Raw genomic sequence first — 24,756 nt, 5'->3', positions numbered from 1 at the left:
TCCTACTGTTTATAATTGTCCATTGTCTGTCAATGTAAAGTGAAGCCTGTTTTCCACTGCTCTGAGAATAACACTCTGGAATCAGCATTCAGTGACTGCCTTCCAGACTGCATTAATATATTGCTCGATGTAATGGTTATAAACAGCTACTCCTTCTAAAAGATTATTAGTGATTTCTTAAGACTCTTAAACAGGCACTTGGTCATTTTGTGAGCATTCAGTATAAATCTGAATTCTAAGATGAAACTGGCAAACTAAATGTTACACTCGCTCAGAATAGAAATTTCAATAGAAGACATTGTGGTTATAACACTGTCAGAGGCGCAAGTATTTCAACTTGGCCTGAATTGTTTATCTCAGATTATATAAGGTCACTTTTTGATTTATTACAGTAAATAAATTATAGATTTCTCCTTAATGTCACTAAACTTGAGGCCAATTTTGCAATAGAACTTTAAATCAACTGTGAAAATATAAGCATGCTCTGAGTAAAAACTATACTTAGTCAGTTCAAAAAAATTAAGGCAAAACTAGTTGAGTTAAAAATCATCTGTGTTAAAGATGACTCCACTTGTCCTCCGCTCAGTCTGAAATGAGGCCATACCAAGGTAGAATTCCAAACTTCTCAGCTGAAAAACATCCCAAACAGAATTTCAGACTAATACTTTATGAATCCTTTATTAGTTAATGTGATTCAAGACTTTCGTGGGACCTGTAGTTGTTTTGGGGTGGATCATCTGCCCTTTAGTGAGACCAAACATTTTTGACAAGAAAGGGGGCACATTGTACATGATAACCTTTAGGTTTGGTACTGGATTCAACTGAAAAGAGAAAAGCTGCTTGACTCCAATACGTTCAGAGGCTCATTCAAACTTGGGTGCACTTTTTAACAGAAATTATTTCACACTGCATAACATCATGTCAGTATGTACTTAGATTCAGCAACACTAAAACAAATTTAAAACTTCTGAGTCGGGAGGAAAACAATTGTTGATTTTATTTTAGAATGCAATCCGTATTGCTGTCATATGGAGAGATACAAATAAGCTGCGAGTTAATTGCAGCAATTTTTAATACGTTTATGGTCGTATATTTGCAGTTAAAACATACGACAAAATGTCCTAGGTATAGGACACACTGATTTAGGCTTCACGCTAAAGTTGATGCAGTGGAACAGCAAGTCACATACAAAACTTTCTAATTTCACTTTTTACTTTGTAGTGTAGTGTAGTGTAAAAGTGTAAAAACTGACGTGGCTCACAGGGTAGAGCAGGCCCTCCGCTATTAAAAAGGCTGGTGGTTTTAGCCCCAGCTTCCCCAGGCTGAAGTGACACTGGACAAGATACTGAACCCCAATTTGCTTCCCTACCTTGGGTGAAATGGCAGAGATTGGATTTCACTACGTGAAGTTGATTTGTCTAAAGAAAAATAATAGTATGATACAGGAGCAGATGACTCACATCTTGCACAAGTTTGTTCTCTTTTGTTTATTTGATATTTTGTTGGAGCACAATTTTTGGGTCAGTGTCTCATCTGACCACCAGAGATAGAAAATAGATGTTCACCTTTAAGTTCACTTCAAACCATTTGATCGGTCTTAAACAAAACATCTTTAACAAAACACAGCATCTATGAAAAGACATTTCCACATAAGACGCAAGGAATACACCAAAACGCTGTGCCAACAGAAAAAAAATATACTTTTCTAGGCTAATTCCAAGATATCATACTGACAGAAATCCCTGCTTTTAATAGAAGATAAAAACGCAGATGTGGAGAGTTTTCTCAGCATTACATGGGACGAGTCTGTGAGGAAGATTTGAACATTTAATCGCTGTCGTCATCCTCGTTGTTGGAGGCTTCGGGCCCGGAGCCGTTGTCAGAGCGGCGTGGGGAGCCTTCGTTGTCTGATCCCACCTCAGATCCCCGGTCTGATCCTCGGTCGGACGCTGCGACGGGCGAGCCAGGCCGAGACTCATCGTCTGATCCTGACCGACTCCTCTTGCTCTCGTTGTCTGACTGCTCCGAGTCGGACTGCCGCTGCACCCTCCTCTTCTTCACTGGACGGTCACTGCCAGAGTCGTCATCGTCGGAGCCTGCAGAGCGCCGAGGGCTGCCTGCCTCGCTGCCTGAGCGGTTCCGGCCTCCATCTGACTCGCTGTCGGACGCAATGCGCTTCCTGTGGCCGCCCTCGTCATCCGATCCTGACCCGCTGTCTCTTTGATGTCTGTATTGGAGAAAGCAAAGTCCTCAGTTATCTGTTGATCGACTAACTGCAGACACAACTTGTAAATGAATGATCTGAGCCTCTATTTATTTCACTTTTTACCAGTTACCTCCTTGTAAATTTGTCAAACCTGTAAAATGTGAAAGAATTCTCCAAAATGTATATAAAGTCTAATCTATTTTGATGCTGGTGTTACTGTTATTTGTCTGTTTCTGCTTTTATGTATATTGATTTATGTTTATGGAATTCCACTGTACCTATCTATAACGACAATAAAGATCTTTCTGATTCTGACACTGACTAATTGAGAATTCTCAGCTAAAAGTTAATGGTTTTACCTGTCTTCAGCTATTTTTAGTCCATCCTCATCCGAAGACGACTCAGACGAGGAGATGATGGCCTTAGACTTGATCTTTCCTTTGAGAGACGGAGGCAGACGCTCAGGCAGAGGCTAAATATGAGAACAAAAACAAAAAATTAGAGGAATAAATACTGAAAACATATTTCAAAAATATTTCAAGAACAAATATAAAAACAGAAAACCCAAAGGACCTTTTCAATCTTCTTGCGTTCTTTAGGTTTACGTTGCTTCTTGGGTCGTGATGCTCCTTCCTCATCATCACTGTCGCCGCCTCCTTTAGCGGGTCTGAAATGCAGGAAAACATTTGCTGAGTTTCTGCAAGTTGAAGGAGTAATACAAAACAACTGATTGTTCAAAAGTTAGTACTGCAGTCCAAATAGCGAGTTGGAACCATGCCACATTAGTCCACACAGCACATCACAACAAACTGGGCTGCACAGTTTTGCTGCTGCATTACTGGGTACTGGTTCCATATTGGTTTGGTTTTGTAGTTCTTACACTGTGACCAATATAATTTTAAAACACATTTAAAAGCACAGCTGAAGGTAAAGCAACGTTAACTTCATAATGTAATTGAGACCTGTCAAAATGGCAATTTAAACATTTTACAACCTAAAATTCAGATAAATTGATTCTAGACTTTTTAAGGATCCACAGAAAGCTGTAAGTATCTAATGTGTCTTGTTCAGCGGTCAAAGTAAACTACGGTGCAGCAGACTCACCTCCTCCTCTTCTTGCGTGACTTCTTCTCTCCTTCCTCGCCCTCCTCCTGCTCACTGCCACTGCCGCCCTTTCTCTTCTTCTTCTTCTTCATTGGCAGCTCCTCGTCAGAGTCATCGTTGACAAACTCATCCATGTCAGCTCCTTTCTTACGCTTCAAGACAAAAAAATGAAGCGCGTTATCCACACTGTGTTCAGTGTAATTTAGAGTCTGCTGATGAATCTGCTATCAGTGCTAACACTCACACGTCCTCCACCGCCGCCACCTCCCTTCTTCTTCTCTTTGGCCATCTCCTTTGATCCCTCGGCAAAGGTGAGCAGGTTCTTGGTCTTCTCCACGTAGAGTGCTCTCTGCTCCAGGAGCTTCTTCTGCTCCTCCATCTCTCTGTTTCGCTTTTCCTCCTAATGAGGTTTGAGGGTGACAACCCAACCAGTTAACGAGAAGCACTTTATTGTAGCTAAAAATAAAAACTTAGTCACGGTGAGTTACTACCAAAAAGTTTTACGATTCTCAAAGCTGTGAGAGCACCAGAAGTACCTGTTCTTTCAACATCTGCTGACGCAGCAGGTCCCTCTCCTGCTCCTGTTTGGCCCGAAGCTCCTTCTCCTCCTCATCCTGCTTTCTGGCCCTCGCCACATGGTACTGAGCCTGACTCAGCAGGTCAGAGCACTGCCTGTAACCCCACAACACAACAAAACCCCCAGTGATATTACAACCTGCGCTACATGAACACAAGTAGAGCACAAACACCATCCATGTAAAACACTGTGATCAAGTGTACACAAACTGGTACCTGCCAATATTAGATTTAAAATACAACTACTTTTAGAGCCAGTAATGATTGGGAAATTTCAATTTGTTTTGGTCACAGTATGAAGTTAAAAAATAACCAATGTCTATAAAGCTTCAACTGCATTTGTGGTAAAACCCTAACAACATACAGTTAGAGGCCAATATGGGTGGAATAAATGGCATCAACTTCAGTTAAAAATCATACGTGCATTATAGTTTCCATAAATTATTTAATGGTTTAAAGCAAATTAAACATTTCTCTCAAATAACTTTAAATATATTACATTTTCCTTAAGTTTTGTATTCTTAATTTGCACCCAGAAGACTGTGCGTTCATGTCTATTACAAGCAAGAAGCTTGATCTCTCTTTGCTAAAAGAATGTAAAATGCTCTTCTGTTAGTTGCTATCTTGAAGAGCTGTCTGCATGCTTTGTCCTCGACAAACCAGCATACACAATGAAAAAGAAATCAGACAAAGTTCATGAGATTTGGAGTCCCTTTCTTACATTCTTGGAGAATTGTGAACAAGAGAAAGCTTTGGAATCGTCAGAATAATGTTTACTGCCTTGTATATTTTCACATACAATGAATTAGCTTTGGCATTTGGTGCAAAGAAAGATAAAAAAAAATCAAGTACCGCAAGTTAAGACACATAAACAGAAAATTCATATAGAATATGAAAATATAATTCACTGAAAAAATACTGTAAAAATATGTACAATATGTTAGAACTGTAAAGAATTTATAAAGATTTTGTAAGGTGATACAGGCGATATATCCCTAGGTCATGCCTAATCAATTAGTTTGTCAAAGAATGAGATTTTTTTTTTTTTTTAAAGTGCTGAGAGGCCAGATGATTACATTTCCTAATGTCTGAGTTAGGAATTTAAATGTACACCTTTTCATTCTTTTCTACACTTTATTAGTTTTCACAATTGGAAAAGAAACGTTATAGAGAGAAGTACAGGAAAAATAATTATTTAACATATTTTTTCATTTTGTTTGAGTCTCCAAAATACTTCTGGGTTCAAACAGCAGAGTTAAAACTTTTTAATAAAATAACTGCCTCTGTAAACAATGAATGGACTAATTAGCCTGGGGACTACGGGTCTGTTTTATGTCTTACAGCACATATCATGAGGCAGTGAGGGCCCTTAACTTCTCACCCTCACATCTGTTCATGAACTCTATTTAAGTGTGTCCCCTAGTGGGTTTTTATTGACCGGAAACTACTCTAATAGAGTACATCTGCTTTTATTTACTCTTATTGAGTATATTAGATTGAGATTTTTGGTCTGATAAAGTATTTCATGCTGCATATTTATCTTATTTTGAGGAGTATTTTTTATATATATATTTCCATGAGTATGTGTGTTTGTTTTAATTTGGTAATATGTCTTTGTATGGTTGCATAAGTACACACAAGACAGATTCCAATCAGTTCCTCATTGAGATGGTAATAAATTATTGAATCTTGTTAAAGTATATATTTGTAAATTGTTACAACCAAAACTCAATAAATGTGTGTATATAAAAAACTGTTAAAACAAACAGATCTATCACCTCCATGTGTATCAAAAGGACACAAGAATTAATTCAGACTGACCTGGCCTCAGAAGCAGCAAGAGCGAGGTCAAACCTCATCTTGTCTCCAGCCTTGCTGAGGTAGCTGAAATACCTGTGTGAGGAGGAGGAGGAGGAAGAGGAAGATTAGACCCAGGACAGCCAGAGGGTCTGACTGGGAAGAGGAGGCATAAATCAAGTCTCACAGCTCACTACCTGTGAGCCAGTTCGAGCTCTTTGACAGCGCTGAGCACAGCCTTCAAGTTGCTCTTCTCATCTTTCAGCACAAGCGTGGCCAGTCTCTGAAGCACCAGGGCCACATTGAACATCAGCACTGTGTCGCTGGGCGCCACGTGGCGGGCCTTGTGGGAAAAATATTATAAAGACAGTTATACTCCCCTCTCATATTGTAGAACAAACTAAAAGCTTTAATTGTTTGCTTCAGGTTACCTTCAGCAGCATCTGCTTGCACTCTTGGAGTTTCCCACATTTGAAGAGGGCCCTGGCGAGGTACAGCAGCACCTCAGTGTTCTGATATTTGTAAAATTTCTTCAGGCAGTTCTCATACTGTGGAGCAGAAATAAATACTCAGAAAAACATGAACACAGACAATGATTTTGATGGGAAATTACAAGTGAGGCCCTCACCATCTGCACAGCGCTGATGTACTGCTTCTGTTCAACGTAGATGTGAGCCAGGTTCAGCCAGACGTCACTGATGTCCGCTGTGGCCTCCCTCACCTGCGCAAACACGTCACGAGCCTCTCTGAAGTAGCCCTTGTGGGCGAGGACGGCACCTGACGAAAGGACATCCATGTTTAATACTTCACGCACGTACAGTAGAACAAATAAAAAGAAATTAAAAACAGAATGAAGCTTAACAGACCGATGCCATTGGCAGCGTAGAGGTTCTTCGAGTCATTTCGCAGGACTTGTTTGTATATCGCCAGAGCTCGATCCTGATGTCTCTTTTCCTGTCAAGATAAAAAAGACAGGATTTATTATTTCCATTCACACGCATATAACGGACATACATAATGGATACACCCTAACTTGTCTGAACTAGGAAGTGTCACTAGTAACCTAATTAGCCCCTCTACCCACAGGCGCACTTGTAAATTTTGGTTTGTTAACAATTTGTGTTGTGGAGCGAGTAATGAGAAGGGAAAGAGGTTTCAGAGAGCACCACAACCCATCTGAAATATACACCAGCAAGGACATCATCAGTAGTTTTCATTTGTTCAAGGAAACTCTTATAAATCATCTATCTGAAGTCTGATTACCACCACAGACTAGTTGGTTTATCATGAGTTGGACAAACAATTTACTCAGAGTCTGCATCCAGTTAAAGTTGGTTTAAGTTCACACCACCTCAACTAACCAACTTCCAGGGGAATCTCTGAAAGTGCTCTAATATTCTACATATACACCTTTTTTTTCCCAGTTTATTTTAAAAACGTGTCTGCACCTTTTCCCGGTCTCTGGTGGGCTGATGCAGAGTCTGCAGCCACACGTTACCCAGAGCCAGCATGGAGTAGGTGTCATTCTGTGTGGATGGCTGCTTCAGAATACGGTCAAACTTCTTTTGACCCGGTCCCCACTCCTGTTTGGCCAAGTGAAGGTTCCCGATCAGGGACCAGGCATCTGGGTGATCCTGCACCAAACAGAAGATAATAGATCGGATAGTGTTGAAGAGAATTTTACAGCAGATTTTACTGAACTCTCATGCTATAATATTCACACTACAATAGGTGATGTACCTGATTAATCTGCAGGGCCTCTTTGAACCAGTCAGAAGCTTCATAGAAATTTCCTTTGTCACGAGCCATCGCTCCAAGACGCAAATAACCTGCAGGCAAAAGATGAAAGAAATTTTATCTTTGAGTCCACAGTAGTTTTCCTTCCTGTTCTCATTTTATTGTAAAATATTGCACGCTTACAGTCCACATAGTTAGGATGTTCTCTCAGGATGTTTTTATAGAGTTTCTCAGCTTCATGGAATTCACACATTGCCTCATACAGACGGGCCAGATTGTAGGAGGTGGTGACAGAAATGGCGTTGTAGTAATGCTCATCATGTTCTCCTTCAGCTTTGGCGCGCTCCAGAGAGGCAAGGAAATATTTCTGTGGGAGAGAGATCCGCTCATGAAACACCACGGTTGTTCATGCTAAATATACAGTCTCCTACACGCTTCATGATCATGAACTTCTACCTTGGCCTCTCCAAGGTTGCCCAGTCTGAAGTGAAGAGCCCCCAGGTTGTTGAGGATCTCGGGGGGGACGTCAGCCTGCACCTTCTCCTGCAGGATGCGTGTGGCTGTCCCGTATGCGGACAGTGCTCCTTGAATGTCAGTCTGCTCCAGGATCTGAGCCAGCTCAATCCACGCCTCCACATCATCTGGATACTGCTCTGTCACCTTCTTCAAATGACCCTAGAGAACAAAGACGATGAAATGTCTCCAATTCCAGCACGTTACTCAAGCTACTTTTGGAAATATGAGTGTAGTCTAATCAGCAAACTTAACACAATCTTAATGAGCCTGTGATGAAATAACCTGCACAACATACATACCTTGGCAATGTCTCTCTTTTCCTGATCATCAGATGTTGCGTACAGAGACCCCAGGATTTTCATAGTCTCATAGTTGTTGGGGTAGGCTTTTAAAACCTTCTCAAAGCACTGTGCTGCATTCTCTTTGTCTCTTCGATACACATACATCTGTCCCAGGCCAAAGAAGGGCAACACGAAGGTAGATGAGGCGAACTGAGTGGCCTGGTAGTAATATTGAAATGCTTGGTCATAGTCCTCCTGAAGAGTAAAAAAGAGAAAAAGAGAACAGTAATATCCAAGATGTAAATCGGCATCATGTAAGTCAGCAATCTCAGAATGAACTGGGATCTTACTTGCACATGAAATGAGCGAGCTAACTGGTAGCAGCTCTCAGCCTGCATGGCCTCCACCTCTGTGTTATGGAAAGCGTGGAGGGCCAGATGCTGCACTTTACTGTAATCCTGATTGGAAACAAAAAACATGTTCAGTGTGAGTTAAGTAATATTCTAGTTTAAATTTATCTCAGTGTTTCAATGGCAACCAGACTACCTTTTTGAAGAAGAAGTGGTTGGCGAGGTGGTTGAGCACCATGGGGTTGCTGGGGTCGATAGTGTAGGCCCGTGACAGGAGCTGCACTCCATTCTTGATGGAATCAGCCTCCTTGTTGTTGAGCTCTAAAACCGCCAAACCAACGAGAGCTCCGACACACTTTGAGTTCAGCTCAAGGGCTCGACCAAAAGCCAGGCGAGCCTTTTCCAGTTTGTTGAGCTTCACAAAGCAGTGGCCCATCCCCAACCTGACCTCAGCTACACAGAGACACAAGAGCAAGACAGAAAAGAGATGAGGAATGATCTGGAACACATACATACCAACGTATGAGCAACGCAGTAATAGCAGTGGCAGGAAATAAAGTCCTGCAGATATATAATCTATTATCATTATCATTTATCAAGCAAAATATGTGATAAATCAGATCTTTAGTTCTCAGATACTGTTATTTTGTATTGGCCAAACTCCAGTAGTAGAAGAAAACAGTAGAAAATTTACCTGGGCAGCCGGGGTTTGTACGTAGAGCCTTTTTATAATATGCCAGAGCTCCTCTGTAATCCTTTTTGTTGAAGGAGATGCAGGCCTTACCTGTTGAAAACCAATGATCATTATTTCAGTGAATCAGTCACACTGGTCAAGAATAATATCACATTTTTAGATTCATCTTACCAAGCAAAGCTGGGATGTTGTTGGTGGACTGATTGAGGACAAAGTGGAACTGAGCATCAGCCTGGTCCATCTTGTCGCCTTCCAGCAGGCAGAAACAGGCTCTTCCCAACAAATGGTTCTGAGTGGGGCAAAACCATTTTATCATTATACTTAAACCAATATTAGTGGGGCTGTAGCAGTTTTTATCTCATTATCACCTGCTCTGACAGACTTTCTTCTTACCTGATCATACATGATGATCTTGTCGGCCATAGTATAGAGCAGCGTGGCCTGTGTGATGAGCTCTTTCTTGGCATCTTTGTTTTTCTCTTTACGCGCTTGCTGGACATAGTAAGCTGCCAATGTGTCCAGACAGGTCATCTGGTCCTTCTCATGGTCTCTGTAGTCGAGGTTTCCGTCGATACGAGCTGCCTCTAAAAGCTTGACAAAATCCTCTGTTTTGCCCTGCTTGTAGTACTCCAACTGAAAAAAAGAGAAGAGTACAAACTGTTACAACTGAGCTAAATTTAACAATTAAACTGTTTGTGATAGATCCACTGACTCACCGCCAAAGCGATCCATATGTGCAGCTGTGTATGTTCCTGCTTCAGGATACTGATGACCTCGTCTCCTTCTGGCAGCTGGTCAAAGTCGAGCTCGATAACCTGCAAGACACAATTTATTCAAGTAATTAAGCATCAATTTCTGACAAAACTCTAGGTATCATTAAGTGACAATATCAATGTTAGAAAATATCAATGTGTAAAGTGTCCCCAGCATAAATGATACTGTTAATTATCCCAGTTTTATCTCTGGGTACATTTGGCCACTGTGGGTGATGCACATCAGTTTGCATCACTGCTTTATGGCATGATAGGAATTTTATATAACTTTTGCATAAACTCAGAAAAGTACTTTGTTTTATTATCTGTTAACAGTTTTTCCACTGGTATTACAGAAACCATATTACACTACCAAATCATCAGTTAATTAGGTACTAAGCTTAGATTATGCAGCCTAAACAGAATAGTGCTGCTGCAATAAAACCTACCTTAATGAAGATTATAATATTCAGTATTTTACAGTGGTGCTGATTCAACATATTTGTTTTATTCTTTTACATCTGACAAGTTGTTTAGTAGGCCACAGTACAGTACATTATGTTGATGTTTTGAAACACGCTTTATCAGAAAATTGCAGCTTCTGTGATTTGGTTATTGCACTGCCCATATTTCGATAATGTTTTAATTAATTGTGCACTACTAAGCAGTGTTTCCTATATCCATTCAGGAGTGGCAGACTGCCACTGTAAGAACACCACAGGTAGAGAAAGTAAATGGGAAATTGAACATTATAGTCTAGATTAAATTAACAAACAAACAAACACAACGCATAAAGCATATAAGTACCCCACTGGACATGGTTAAGTAACCAAATATGAATAATACGAGTGCCCCGACCACATATAACACTAGCATTAAAACTAAGAACAACAGGAATAGGCGTGGAACAAATGCCAAATACCACCTGCCACCACTGCCACAAAAGATTACAGAGGAAATATTGCCAAATATTATAAACACCTCTCAGTATAAACAATCCAACTCAACAGCACCACAAACTACAGCCTGACAACAGACTAATCTCTAATCTCACGATATAGAATGATGTATAATGTGACAGAGGAGAGTATCTACATCACGCACTGCTGTTATGAGTTAAGATACAGATGTTTCATTAATTTTGACGCCTTCTTAACTTAAAATAAATGCAGCAGAAAGTTAAGACCGTAACTGATGCTGTACCTGAAACACCGCAGATATAAAGAGATATGGAATTTTACTTTCCCAAGTTAAATTAAAAAAGGACCTCTGTGACAGTTGGACTCGATGAGAACTGTTGAGGGTGGCAATCACACAAAACAACACAATAACTGACCTACTAACTTGCATCAGAGCCTCATATTACTGTAGACATTAATAATGTTTGCTTACGTTGGCACTTCTGTACTTGTTGCTCTAAACATTTCACTCGTTTACATTTCGAGCCAACTTTTAAATATCAACTACAAAGCTGGCGTTACTAGACATTAAATACGCCGCTGTGTTGTACAAAACATTAGCTAATGCTAGCTAGAGTTAGCATACACGGCTAGCAGCACAGCGAGGTTCACTGAGTCAAACATCCACAATAAATTAATTTACAAATTAGACGACGTTTACCTCATCTGTGTCCCGTAAAGGGATCTCGATAGAGCCCCGAGACATCTTGACGGAGAAAAAGTCCACTGGAAGTTAGATTTATAAAAAATATAAAAATCTCCAGCCCGTTGTCTGTTGGTAGCTACTTCATGCTTCCGATAGGAAACAAACACACGGACGGTGCAACTGAAATTGTGTCCGGCTGGATTGTTCGGGATACTGAAAACGTTCCTCCTGTGCGTTAACTCGATCCTCCATCATGAAAACACGTAGGTATAATTGAAAACTATTTTGCTCATCTTTTACTACTTTTAGTGGGAGCTTCCATAAGCTTAATGGGATTAGATATTCATTTGTCTGCAGTGGTGGAATATAACAAAGTACATTTCCTCAAGCACTGTACTTAACTTTAAAAATACTTGGACTTAAGTATATTCAGTTACTACACCACTACATTTCAAAGGGACATATTGTACTTTTTAATTCACTACATTTATTGAACTGCTATAGTTACCAGCTACTTTGATTTCACATACAAAACATATGATCAGCTTAATGAATGGGATCTGTGGTTTTAGTTTAAAGGCTTCAGAGGTGTTTCACAGGTGTTTTCAGGTGCGTCGGTGGTTAGATCTGCTCAGGTTACAGTTATGCAGGGGTCATCATGAACTTGTAAGAATTATAAAAATCTAAATTGTCCCTCAACAAAGCTAAGAATAGAGCCTCTGAAGTAAGTTTTTATCTTCTTGCACAAAATAATAGCTTTGGGGTTTTGATAAACAAATCATATACATCAGTCTGTATCATCTTAGGGACCTTGAAGACTCCATAATTTAACAAACAAACTTTTGATATTTTAAGGGACAGTACAGCCTCAAAATCAAAAATACACATTCCAAATCATTGTCATGATAATCTGCAGTTCATGTAGAAATTACATTCTTTCTTATAGAAAGAAAAGTAGTTCTCGTGGATTCTGCTGCAGAAACAAAGTAGCTCCTTCATGAAACTGCTCACAACAAGGTCTGTGGATTACCTTGAGTAACCGGTTCATGATTTTTGGAAAGCGACACTGGTTTTGAATTTTTCAAATGTATTTTTGGTGCCTTGAGCACTACAGTGTGAATGCTGTTTAGTCCCATTATATTGGGGAGAAAGCAGACATTTCTATGCCAATATCTCCTAAGTCACACCAAAAAAGTCTAGATGTATAAATAGCACTAAAAGCCAGGGGAAAACCTACTGTTCTTTTGATTTTGGGGTGAGCTGTCCCTTTAGGTATTGTAAATAGATAGTAAGTATGGTAATGCTTATGTACTTTTTCTAGGTGTTAGAAACAAAGGTAGCCAATTTATAAGGATTAAAATCAAACACCTATTCCATTCTGTCATTATGAGAGCACCAGAACATTTCTGGATTTTTGAACAAACATATGATTAGATGTCCAAGCAGCATCGCTCGCTGTGGATCCCAATTGCTTTTGTTCTAATTATTCTTTCTTTCTTTCTTTCTTAACAGTCTTTGTGCAGCAAAAACTATATGATGAAAACTCAACAAAAATGTCAGGTGGGTTGTAAATACCACCCACTACTCATTGTTAACTTCTCTTAATTCGCATAATTACCTGTTGTCCTCCTGGATGTTTTTAAATCTGACAGCTTCAAGGGCGAGAGGAAGGATTCGTGTGGTCAGCTATGCAGCCGAAGGCCTCTGACTCCTCTTTACGTTTGCTGTAGCATAAGATTCAGGGCCATAATTGTGCTTGCTTTAAATATATGTTTGTAATTTTAGTTTTAACAAAATATCCTTTAACCACTGAGGCTCAAATCTTGTTAGTGACTTTATCCTCATGGTGCTCATTCTGCATGATAAACTATTATTATACGTGTATTTCAACTCAGCTTCCTCAAAAATAGCATCTCTTTAGTCCTTGGAGAATTGTTCAATTTACTCCAAAGAAGAACCTTCTCGTTGACCCTGCTCTCTTCACTCTCTGACAGTCTGACATTAAGCAAACAATTCCACAGTCTTGCATTTCACATTTTGGCCTTATTGAGGAATCTAACCCATATCACCAAAATAGAAGCAAACTTATGAACGCCTAAAACGGTGTAAGATGAAAGATGCATCAGTTTCAGCTGCAGTATTAGTATTTCTTAGTTTTAATGGATTTAGAATATTTTCCTTTGCCACCCACTGACTGGTGAAGGAAATGCACTCCCTACATTTTGCTGAATTCAAAGTTCAAATAGTGGAAGATATGCTTGGCAGACTGTGCATTTGATATGTTAAACTGGTGAATTTAAATTGAAATCCATTAACTGCATCATTGTCAGAGACCTCTGCATGGCAGCATTTTGGCAGCAGTGGGATGAGGTGGGGGAGGATGGTGGGGCAGGGGGGCTGGGGGATGTCAGCTGGTTTTGATGTGAAGCAGGGAAAACAAGCATAAGAGCATCTTGAAGACTTCTTGTTCTCCCATCACAGTGAATCAGGGGAAGACTAGAAAAATAATAATGGAAACGAAAAGCGCTAGTTTAACATTTGACAAGCTTGTTTTTCTTTTCCAAGTAACTGGCCCAAACTGAGAGGTAAGAATTTATTGATAATGTTCTTTTTAAGATGACATTTGATGGCTATGTAACTATAAAACAAAGAAAATAAGGACCGTATGACCGTATAAAACATGATTTGCAATCGTTATTGCTAATGAGAGCCAATTAATGTGACATTTTTCTACTTCATTGTGGGATTACAAAGAAAATAGTCTTCTGATTTTCCTCTGAATTAGTGGTCAACTATTGAATTAATTTTGATAATTGTTGTGAGTCTTTTTATAAGGCAAAATGTCTAAATTCTCTGATTTCAGCTTCTGAGATGTGAATATTTTCAGCTTTTTTAAATCTTCTATGACAGTAAACTGAATATATTTGAGTTGTGGGCAAAACAAGACATGTGAGGACATCACCTTGGGCTTTGGGGAACAATGATCAATATTTTTCACAATTTTCTGACATTTTATGGAAAAAACAACTAATCAGTTAATCATTAGTTAGTCTTAGCAGTCTTACTGTGATCCTACAGTGTCCATGTAAGCACTTGAAGCTGTCAGATGTGGGGAGGAGTTGTTAAAATCCTAGATATTTCATGTCACATCTTAGATATGTATTGATTTTAATGTGTGGCTCAATTTTTTATCCATTTTTTCTACAGTGGGTTTTGGTTTCTAGACATGATGAAGATGTATTTCTGGTGTTTGGTGAAATATCAGGTCATGTAGGAACGTGACAGTCGGCAGGATTCAGGAGAAACAAGAGCAATGTCTGACGGCAGTGACGGTTAGTGCTGCAGTTACTGTGTTCTCTCAACAAAGTATCCAGTAAATATATATATGCAGTAAATTAAGTTGTTTATATATGTGCTTTCACTCTATGTGCTCAGTGTGGGAGTCACCCGGCTGTGGGACGAGAGATGAGGATAATAAAGAGACTAGTGGGTTCTCTGAACATGAACTCCTTGACATCATGTATAACACATGTAGCACCTCCAGCACAGGTACACAGGAATCTCTTGATTCAAACAAAACAGATTCAAATAAGCCTATAAACAGTGAGTCATTGTTCCTGCATCTCTCTCATTATCTTTCAGGAGAGGTGTTGGCCTCCACCATCGTTCAGTACCTGCAGACCATGACATCTCAGAGCCCGGAGCAGGACAGGCTGGCCGCCCTGCGCCGGCTGCTCGACCCCGACTGTCAGGACCCTCATGTGAGCAGAGAGACTTTTCACTCCACCATGAGGGAGTGGATCGCACAGTGCAGCCAGGACAGGTGAGACAAAACTGGATTCAGAACTAATCTTGATTTAGTGACCGCCTTTGTATTGCTGAAATATAGTCATTAAAATGTATTATTTTATGCTCAAATATCTGCAAATCCAGGTCACCGCAAAGCATCTGGAGTGTCACATTTTTATAAACATCATATAAAATTATGTAATTTTGTGAAATACAGTCAGCCAGTACATCAATTAAAGAGCGAGAAATTTTCATCAGTCTAGAGAATAAAAAAGTCTTTCCAGTTATCAATCCACACAGAATTTCAAATTTCAGCCTGATATGAATGTGCAATATTGATTTTCAACCATCAAGTCTATATTTGATATCCAGGTCACTTTTCTCATACTGCACTGCTCCACGTCTCCCCTCAGATTTTGATGTAATTAATTTAGGTGATAATGATAATGTAAAACCTTTATTTTTACTGTTATTTTTATTGCTTTTGCTTAAATAAGATACGTTTTCCGCTTCAGCTCTGTGTCCATGTAGATTATGTCTGGAAATGAAAGAAGGGATGATGACCTGCAAGAAATTTCTGTGCATTTAGAGTTAATTAAAGTTCCTAAATCCATTTTAATTGATGTTGAGTTTCATTTTGCAAACACAGTGGCATATGTCCAGTTAAATAATTGTGTTTACAACTAGTGTATTGTTGATTAAAGCTTTTATTAATCAGCGTTTTCAATGAGACTCTTCCTGTGTTTCAGCACTGATGTGGATAGCAGTCATGTATCATGGCCAGACTCCTCTAAAGTGCCTGTAAACGGTAGGCTGTCATCATTTTGTTCAGACTTCTGAGAAAATGTCTAAATCAAACCAGACAGTAATTCACTGAACACCGAGTTTCATTTCAGGTCTGGATTCCTCAGGTCCTCAAAGCAAAGCTGCGTCTTCAGAGAGCCACCAGTGTTCCTGGTTAGTAACTTCACTCCTTTAATCACTGTGTGAGTTTAGCTCTTGTAATCAGTGCGTTGTTGCACTTCACCACTAACTGTTTGTTTGGCTTCAGTGATGGGAAAGACCTGTTGGGCACAGTGGCTGAACTGAAGCACGCTCACCGCAAGCTGAGCGAGCAGAACAGCGGCCTGCTGAGGACGGTGGCTCAGTGTGAGGACATCAACCTGCAGCTCACTCTGGAGATCACTGAGCTGAGAGCAAAACTGGCCAGGTGAAGGGTTAACTACAGTCTTACCCATTTAACTCCACTCATATGATGTAGGATTACACAAAAACACATTATCTCATTTAACCTCATTATTCCTCATATCACCTCAGTGTATACAGTGTACGCCAACACAAACTTTATCACAAAACATAAAGCCTGAAAACAGAGCCATAACGAGGAGCAGAAGTCTGCTTTTCTCTCAAATCACTTGTATTATATTATGCTTTTCTCAGTGACACCAAAAATAACCCAACTACCCCTGCTGAAATGGTTAAATTGGAGGAAAAAGAACAGAAATCAGCATCGTATGTTTTCATATGATTTCATTGCAAACTCGGTCAGATCACTTATGAGTGACCCATGTCATGGCACACACATCTCAACAATGTTATCAGAGTTACTGACGCTTGACTTTAAAACTGAAAAGGCATGTTTAAACTTAGCTGATGCAAAAAGATTGGACAAAAGATTAGACTGTGAAAACCCTGGAGGAAACTAAACAAGTGCAAACCTGCAAGAGCTGCATCCATGTAGCCCGGTGTGTCCTTTAACAAAGTTTGGTCATTCAGAAGTTATGCATCTTAATTTAATGATTGGCATTTTATTGAATTTAAGAAAGTCATATGAATATAATGAACTGATGTCCAAAAGTCCAGTACTTTGGGGGAATACCGTAGGACATGCGTTGATGTGCCTCTTCATGGCACTTCGAGCACCTGGGGTCACTTTTAAGTGTAACCCTGTAGGCTATGGACCTGGATGTTGTTGGCCACTCCCACTCCCTCACCCCTTTTTTGCAACATGACATGAACAGTAAATCCGTTCTTCTTTGGCTCATAAACAACCTTTCCACAAAGTCTTGTGCAGGTCTGTGAATCCATTTGGACGTTTTGTGCCTTTTTGCTACAGGCCAGTTCCAGTACCATTGCCCACTTTACCCAATTGGCATAAACACAAACACACACACACACACACACACACACACACACACACACACACACACACACACACACACACACACACACACACACACACACACAAACTTGACTTCCAAGCCAAAAACTGTGGCTGTCAAAAGGTGGGGAAATGTTTTGGGATTGGCCAACTGACCGACTGACAGAGTGGGCTAAAGATTGGTGTTCATTGTAGGATCAAAGCATGACACCGCTGTGCTCAATTTTAACTCAAGCAGTGGTCATTTTGAATAGTGGTAAAGCACATTTTCATTGATTTTGTCCCATCAAGCCATCGCACCTTTTGTGTCCGAATTTAAAGAGGGACATGTGTAATCGATGTGTGTCTCTAAATCCATCTTTTATGGACCTGTCACAACTTTGGCAAATGGATCATATATCATGTCATAGATTGTTTAGAATATTTTATGTTATTTGGTTTATTATTTTATCCTGTATTGGTAACTTTCATTCATGGAGTGACTTATGTGTAGTTTAAACAATATGAGACTATGGAACCAAAAGAATAACTGTTTGACAGCATGAGTAAAATAGAGAGTTTTTTGGGTTTTTTTATTCTAATTATTAATATTATTACTGAAAACTGCACCTCTGGTAATGTGTGTCAGCCCACACTGTTCAACTTAATAAATTTACATAAATTTCTGTTCTTACTAATTTCTTAGCTGTGGATGTGAGCAGAATTACGTCCTCTGCTGAATCAAACAATAAGGTCAGATATGTTTTTGGGATCTGCAGTGCTCAGCGGTCAGCAGCGAGAGCCAGATCACTGACAGAAGAACTGGAGGAGACCCGTCGGGCGTTTAAAGAGGCCCAGGAGAGAGCCAGCCGCACCCAGACCAGCTGCACCAAACTGGTACTTCACAAACTTTACGTCTTCTCAGCCAGCTGCCTTCTAAGTGTTTTGATTCATTATGTTTGGCAACTATGTATGTTTAAGTCTTTTTTGTCGTCAGAGCAATGAGGTTGAATGCCTGAAGGTTCACATTAGGAGGCTCGAGGACAAGGTAATGTAGATATTAAAGGTGAGTCCAAATGTGAGCGTCTCCTTTAGAATAAGTTGATGTTCTTTTAATTTAATAAAACCGTGTTTGCACGCAGAATGAAAAAATCACCTTTGAAAGGACGTGTTCTGAGGACAGCATGAACAAACTGAGGAAGGTCAACGCCGAGCTGAGGGTAGGAGCACATCAGTAAAACACGCTTCTGTTTGACTCTGCGTTTATGAGTTTGAATTGAGAGTTAAACATCTGAATGTTTACAGGCTGAACTTGAGGAAACCCTGGTTACGTTGACACTGAGAGACCGAGAAATCACAAAGGTTGGTCTGTGTGGGTATTTTCAGCAGAAAAGTGTTAAAAATTTTAATTAAACTCTTAACTTTACTTTGAAACATTCCTGTGCAGAAAGACATTCTTATGAATAAGATGAAGAGCTCTCATGTGGAGAATCACAACATGATCGAGGTATGTTTATACTTTATAGAATATATAACATATGACAACATATTTGTACATTTTGTCTGTTGTTCAACACATTAACTGTGTTCTGGTGCTGCAGGGTCTGCAGACAAAGCTGATGAGGTTACAGGAACATTCACAACAAGTTCTTTTGAGGTAATTTTAATAAATCACAGGTTTATCAAGTGGAACATTGAACACTGAAGTGTTGCTGCACTTATTTTCAAAAGGCTTCTCCCCAGTCTACTCTGGTTTGGATTGAGCCTCATTACAGCACTTTGGATAAAAGTGTCTGCCCCCAGTGAAGAGGACTAATCACAAAGATAATCGTACTTCATTCATCAGCCTTTTTTTGTCAAAGAACATAAAAGAAGTAGTCTTAAGCCACATTTCTACACAGGCTACCTGGAACTTTTAGTAGCAGGAACTACTTTTCAGGAAGTTCCTTCAGCCCATTGTTGTCTGCGTTTCCACTGCGGTCTAAAGACGTGTGAAGATTAGGCAAATTAGTCACCTGAGGTGTGAAAAAGCAACGGCTATGTTTACATATTATTTTTGAGCACTACCATAGAACACAGATGACACCGCATAAAGTAACACTGTTCTTTTGTTTATCTGCTCTACTAGAAACACACTCCAAAGGTTCTTAGTTCCTTGGTAAATGGTAAATGGTAAATGGTCTATATGGTAAATTTCCTGCAGTGTAAATGCAAATGCATTATTTAAAAATTCACAATTTCATTCTCAAGCTCAAGAAACAGCAGTACTACTGACAAATTCAATATAAACAAATTAAATATACAAACTGCTCATAATATTGTACAATCAGTATTACTTTCAAGTACGATATCAACTCAAACTTTGTGATATCAATGTGTTTATGTGCAGTTGTGTAAATGTTGCGTCTGTTTCTTGTTTATATTGTTTTTATTGTTCTTATTTTTTTATTTCTCTTGTTTATGTCTTGATCGTTGACATCTTTATTACCTATTGCTTCTTATTTATTGCTTATTGCTATTGTCCTATTCCCCCTGCTGCTACAACACTGCAAATTTCTCTGTTGTGTTGTGTTATTAAGACATTATTATCTTATTTTACTCTGATGACATCATCAGGGTAGTCAGTTAAACTGACCTTTGTATGTAAAACCTGTGGATTGCCCCTTTAACAGAGGGATGTGTTAGTTATTATAGTAATGTAGGAAATGTAAATATATGAAAGAAAGTTTTTGGAAAGAAAATAATCACAAGCTCATAAAAAATATCTTTTCCTGTATGAATTGCACAAATAATTTTACGTGTGGAAGCTCCATCTCTTCTGTCTATTCCTGCAGGTATGATCGACACTGTATCAGCCCTCAGAGTCTCTACAGTCGCGATCCTCCAAACCACCGCTCCCTACAGAGCGAGATGCAGGATATGCAGCAGGTAGGAAGTATATACTGTCCACAGGTCATCTTTTAATGCTGCTGGTTTTCTGCTTCATGTTGCCTTCTGTGTCTGCAGCAGCATCACAGAGCTCTGGATGATATCAGCCTCCCGGCCCTGCACACGCACAGTGAGGACATTCAGAGCATCATCCACAGGATCAAGTCTGCCGAAATAGCTCATCTTCTGCACAATAAGTATCCTGAGAGGGTAAGGACAGAGAAGACACTCAGCAGAAGATGACAATTATGACATGCTGTAAGATGTAGGTGTATAAATCTGTCTTATCTCTCTGGTGTCTTCTCTCTGACACAGGACTCTGCTCCTGTAGAGACACAGGAGAGGCCTTTTCCCCTCCGCCAGCAGCAACAGGCAAGCATCAAGCAGCAGCTTGTCAATGTGTATGTGAGTTTTTTACCTCCCTTTCTCCTGTTATGGTAACAGACTGGATTTGGTTGATGTTAGTCTCTGTTCTGAGAAGCTTCCTCCAGCTAATAAAAGGGGCGTCTGGTTGTGACAGTTTATTTATGGGCATCTCCATTACGCAACCCCCAGGAGTTACTATCTTCTGTGTATTGGACTCTATCAGGGATAAGTGCAGTTTTAGTACCCCCTGGTAACTACAGACATAACAGTGTGTAATGGAGATGTTTATAAAGCTGTGGTGGTGGTTTCAGGCTGCAGGAGCTGGAGCTGCACAAGTGTGTGTGGGAGGAGAGAGGGGAGAAGGTGGAGGAGCGGTGTAGAGCCTGGGAGCAAAAGGAGCAAAAGCAAAGTCAGACTGGGAGTCAGACCCAGGAGGCCAAGAAGGTGGCTGTGGTGAACTGGTGGAAAGCCTGCAGAGTAGAGGGGGCTAAGACCCGGACAAAAGAGGTCCAGTCAGTGCAGGAGCTCTCAGAGACGCAGGTGAAGCTCCAGCAGGCAGAGCAGACGATCAGTGATATGAGGGAGCAGGTTCTCCACCTGCAAGCCTCTCTAAAATCTGCACAGGAGCGCGTCACTGAGCAAAAGAGCAGCAGAGGAGTTCTTCATATCGACAAAGGAACTAACACTGAGAGAGGAGAAGCAGACAGAGCTGTGGAGAACGTCGTGAAGGATCAGAGGGATGCAGCAGTGGTCACAGAGATCAGAGGTGGAGCAGCCGCTGAGCAGGAGCAAACCCAGCTTCGGGTGACTGCAGACGGCCTTCTGGCGACTCTCAGAAGGATGGAGGCGATGGTCAACAGCGCCCTGGAAACCGCTGAGCTGGTGAGGGAGAGTGAACAGAGGGTGAGCCAGGTGAGGGTGAAGATGGAGAGCATCACCCAGAGGGTGGAGGAGGCTCTGGAGCGAACAGCCGATGCTGATGAGCAGCTGAATGCTTTGGAGGCCAGAATCACAGAAGAAGCTCCAACTCAGGTTTGTCTTAAAACTGCATCTACTTTACAGTAGAGTAACAAGTAAACTGTAGTTTTTTAATGATCATGATTTCAAAACATCACTATGGAACTTTTTAATTTGAAATTCATTTTTTCATTGTCATTTATAAATTTAGTATTGAGTCTTTTCCTTTTTTGTATTGATTCTTTATTGATTTTCATCATACTACTACTACTACTACTACTACTACTACTACTAGTGCTGCTGCTGCTGCTGCTGCTACTACTACTACTACTACTACTACTAACATATAAATTTAATTAAATGTATAGATTTTAGCTTATAGTCTTTGCTGCATGGCAGTGTTCTTATCATCAGGGATTCATGTAGTCATGTAGAGCTCATAACACTCCTGTAGGACCGAAGACTGCCATAAAATTAATGCTGGTATTTAAGGTTTCTAGGTAAGATGTTGACATCACCAGCAGTCTTAAGACACTACTTTACCACAAAGCATAGTGCATGTCAGCTTAACATTTTACTAAAAATATTTTTGACATCATGCAATGATTGATGTAGCATTTGTGAAACATAAAAACATTCACAAGCCACATTACTCTATATCATGTCTCTCAGATGAGAGCTGTGCAAAGGTAATATTTTCAGGTTGTTTCATTTGTATCATTTCAATGTTCTGAAGAAGTACAAATTAAAATACTGCTGTATTTCAAAGAAGATGGCACAGATTAGAGAAATGCCCAAAAATAAGTTTGTGTAGCAGAATTTGGATTTTCTTATTTCCTGCCCTGGTAATCTTCTCATGACTTCTTGACTTAGAGCAATAATTCACAAACTTTTTCTCACATGCCCACCTTCATCTGCTGTTGACCATAAATTTTTATCAGTCATTATGAACGACAGGGGAGGCAACTTTTAAAAAATGTTCCAAGCTCAATTGCAGTGAAATAATACTCACCACGATAGCATCAACAAACTCTTATTTGTTTACTTACCCTAAATAGATTATACTCATTCAACTTTGCTTCCCTCCCTATTGTCCCCTGGGCATCAACAGTTTGAGAAGCACTGCCACAGGGGCAACTGATGACCCCTTGTGGAGGTGCTGATCCCTGTAGGTTGAGAGCGACTGTTGAAAGACAAAGTGCAAATATTTACATCCATCCAGAACCCTGAAGAGCAATTCGCGCGTGTGTGTGTGTGTGTGTGTGTGTGTGTGTGTGTGTGTGTGTGTGTGTGTGTGTGTGTGTGTGTGTGCATATTGACTAAAAGGCCGTTTTAAGAATATATTTTATATTATATTCATTGCCTAACAATAACAGTACAGAACAACTAATTAAAGGTAGAATCAGTAGGATTTGTCCGAGCTGTATGTAAACACACCAAAAAGACAGGTGATTGTTGAGTCTCATTACCAGAATGTTAAAAACCAACATTTTGGGTTTGTAAAGCATCCTGAGCACAACAAAGTGATGAGAAAATAAGAAAATACAGGTGGAGGGCAGGACCCCTTCAGATACAGACACCACTACACATTTCTAGTGGGTCATAAATGATGATCAAAGGAGATTATGTTTATATGAGTCTCCACATTTTTTTTAAGACAAATGTTGCATATTATGTCTTAAACTATGCAATTAATCTGAAGCGTGAACACAATAACTACAGGAAGTTTGTGTAAAACAAACAATTTGGATGAATTTTAAGATCAATGTTGCATCAGAGAGGTGCAGTTTTCTTCACAGGTGAATAAAATGCTGAGATATAGACCTACTGCATACTTAAAAAAAAAAAAAAAACTTTTATGACTCCCCTTGAAATAAAGAAGGCTTTATGACCCCTTGCAAAGTTTTGGTGACCCCTAGTGGGGCTCAGGACCCTCAGGTTGGGAACCAGTGACCTAGAGGTTTGACACTTTACAGTTTTCAGAGGGTTTTCATGCTTATATCACCTCACTGGACTCTTAACCAATGGCATATCAGACTTAGAACCTTAAATTAAAGTACAGTATAATTGCAATAATATTGATTTCATAGTTGTTACATAATAGAAATTCTAGCTCTCGACAGTTAAACACATAAAGTTGATTTGTCGTTGTCTCGGATATGTAAGTCTCCAGGCCCCAGTCTGCCGGCTGACTCTGGAACAGATGCCGCAGTCTTTACGGTTGAGTCCGATGTGGAGGCTGAAGACAGAGACAGAACGGAGAGTCCTCCTGCAGCTCCTGTAATCCCAGAAGTCATTGAGCCTCCACAGCTACCCATGAATGGTATGATCAACTGCATTACAGAAATACATCCTCAGTGTTATCGTGGTTGGGTACTGTGAGACACAGATGAATTAAAGCCACTTCCTTCTCTAATGGTAATCCCTGAGGACGTCTGAAAATAGGCCCAGCAGATATTTACATTGCACACAACAGCTGGTACAGTGAGGAGGAAGAGAGAACAAGCTCTGAGGGAGTGTCTGCCAGAGGAGGCCATGGGGAAAACTGGGGGAGTTCAGAGTGGATTTTTTTGTATAAACAGATCAGGGGTCAAGTATTTTTAGCTACATCCTATTTTAATTGACAACAGTATTGTAGTTTTTGGAATTGGTAGGGCTAAATCAATGCTTTTGTGAGTTATTGTTTCCTGTTCTCGGTGACTGTCGTTCAGCACACTTTACATTTACATACATAGATGCTTTGAGCAACTTCACATTAAGACGATGAGAAATCTGAGATCTGTAGCTCACAAAGTACACAATGCACACTTCTGGGTGCCTTATTCTGTATGTAAATAATATGAAGGTACAGCCATTGTTGCAGCCAGTTAGTTAGCTTAGCACAAAACAGGAAACAGAGGGAAACTGCTAGCCTGTGTCCAATGTTCAAAAGCCTGTTTACCAGCACTTCTAAAGCTC

General features: G+C 40.0%; 2 protein-coding genes across 2 annotated transcripts in view; one reads left to right on the top strand and one right to left on the bottom strand.

Moving 5' to 3' along the window:
- Positions 1-1,472: 1,472 nt before the first annotated feature.
- On the bottom strand, positions 1,473-11,792 carry ctr9 (CTR9 component of Paf1/RNA polymerase II complex). The gene is made up of 23 exons (XM_084716996.1): positions 11,634-11,792; positions 9,978-10,076; positions 9,655-9,894; positions 9,433-9,550; positions 9,262-9,351; positions 8,764-9,020; positions 8,568-8,675; positions 8,236-8,472; positions 7,877-8,095; positions 7,604-7,787; positions 7,424-7,512; positions 7,132-7,317; positions 6,550-6,637; positions 6,312-6,460; positions 6,115-6,231; positions 5,881-6,026; positions 5,708-5,779; positions 3,847-3,982; positions 3,555-3,710; positions 3,311-3,462; positions 2,780-2,873; positions 2,566-2,678; positions 1,473-2,227 (listed from the first exon to the last, which is right to left on the bottom strand). The coding sequence occupies exons 1-23, from the start codon at positions 11,676-11,678 to the stop codon at positions 1,828-1,830; spliced, it is 3,495 nt and encodes a 1,164-aa protein (XP_084573122.1). The 5' UTR covers positions 11,679-11,792; the 3' UTR covers positions 1,473-1,827.
- A 3,030-nt stretch (positions 11,793-14,822) lies between these two features.
- irag1 (inositol 1,4,5-triphosphate receptor associated 1) overlaps positions 14,823-24,756 on the top strand; it is a 41,492-nt gene continuing 31,558 nt past the window's right edge. The window contains exons 1-17 of the mRNA XM_084716984.1: positions 14,823-14,950; positions 15,054-15,167; positions 15,261-15,441; positions 16,157-16,215; positions 16,304-16,364; positions 16,459-16,617; positions 18,327-18,444; positions 18,545-18,595; positions 18,690-18,767; positions 18,853-18,909; positions 18,995-19,054; positions 19,149-19,204; positions 20,382-20,475; positions 20,554-20,685; positions 20,791-20,876; positions 21,153-21,873; positions 23,965-24,121. Of these exons, the coding sequence (XP_084573110.1) occupies positions 14,932-14,950; positions 15,054-15,167; positions 15,261-15,441; positions 16,157-16,215; positions 16,304-16,364; positions 16,459-16,617; positions 18,327-18,444; positions 18,545-18,595; positions 18,690-18,767; positions 18,853-18,909; positions 18,995-19,054; positions 19,149-19,204; positions 20,382-20,475; positions 20,554-20,685; positions 20,791-20,876; positions 21,153-21,873; positions 23,965-24,121 (2,203 nt within the window). The 5' untranslated portion in view covers positions 14,823-14,931. The remainder of the gene's footprint in view (positions 14,951-15,053; positions 15,168-15,260; positions 15,442-16,156; positions 16,216-16,303; positions 16,365-16,458; positions 16,618-18,326; positions 18,445-18,544; positions 18,596-18,689; positions 18,768-18,852; positions 18,910-18,994; positions 19,055-19,148; positions 19,205-20,381; positions 20,476-20,553; positions 20,686-20,790; positions 20,877-21,152; positions 21,874-23,964; positions 24,122-24,756) is intronic.

Source organism: Lutjanus erythropterus, chromosome 1 (assembly GCF_056507025.1).
Source record: "Lutjanus erythropterus isolate fLutEry1 chromosome 1, fLutEry1.hap2, whole genome shotgun sequence".
NCBI classification, from domain to species: Eukaryota; Metazoa; Chordata; class Actinopteri; order Lutjaniformes; family Lutjanidae; genus Lutjanus; species Lutjanus erythropterus.
Note: the sequence above shows the minus strand (reverse complement) of the source record. Positions and strands in the feature narration are given on the sequence as shown.

Excerpts from the sequence above, each read along its gene's own strand:
- ctr9 (XM_084716996.1), bottom strand. The coding sequence starts at position 11,678 with ATGTCTCGGGGCTCTATCGAGATCCCTTTACGGGACACAGATGAG. Across the intron at positions 7,513-7,603 it reads ACATCCTAACTATGTGGACT|GTTATTTGCGTCTTGGAGCG; the intron begins GTAAGCGTGCAA and ends TTTTGCCTGCAG. Across the intron at positions 6,638-7,131 it reads CCACCAGAGACCGGGAAAAG|GAAAAGAGACATCAGGATCG; the intron begins GTGCAGACACGT and ends TTATCTTGACAG.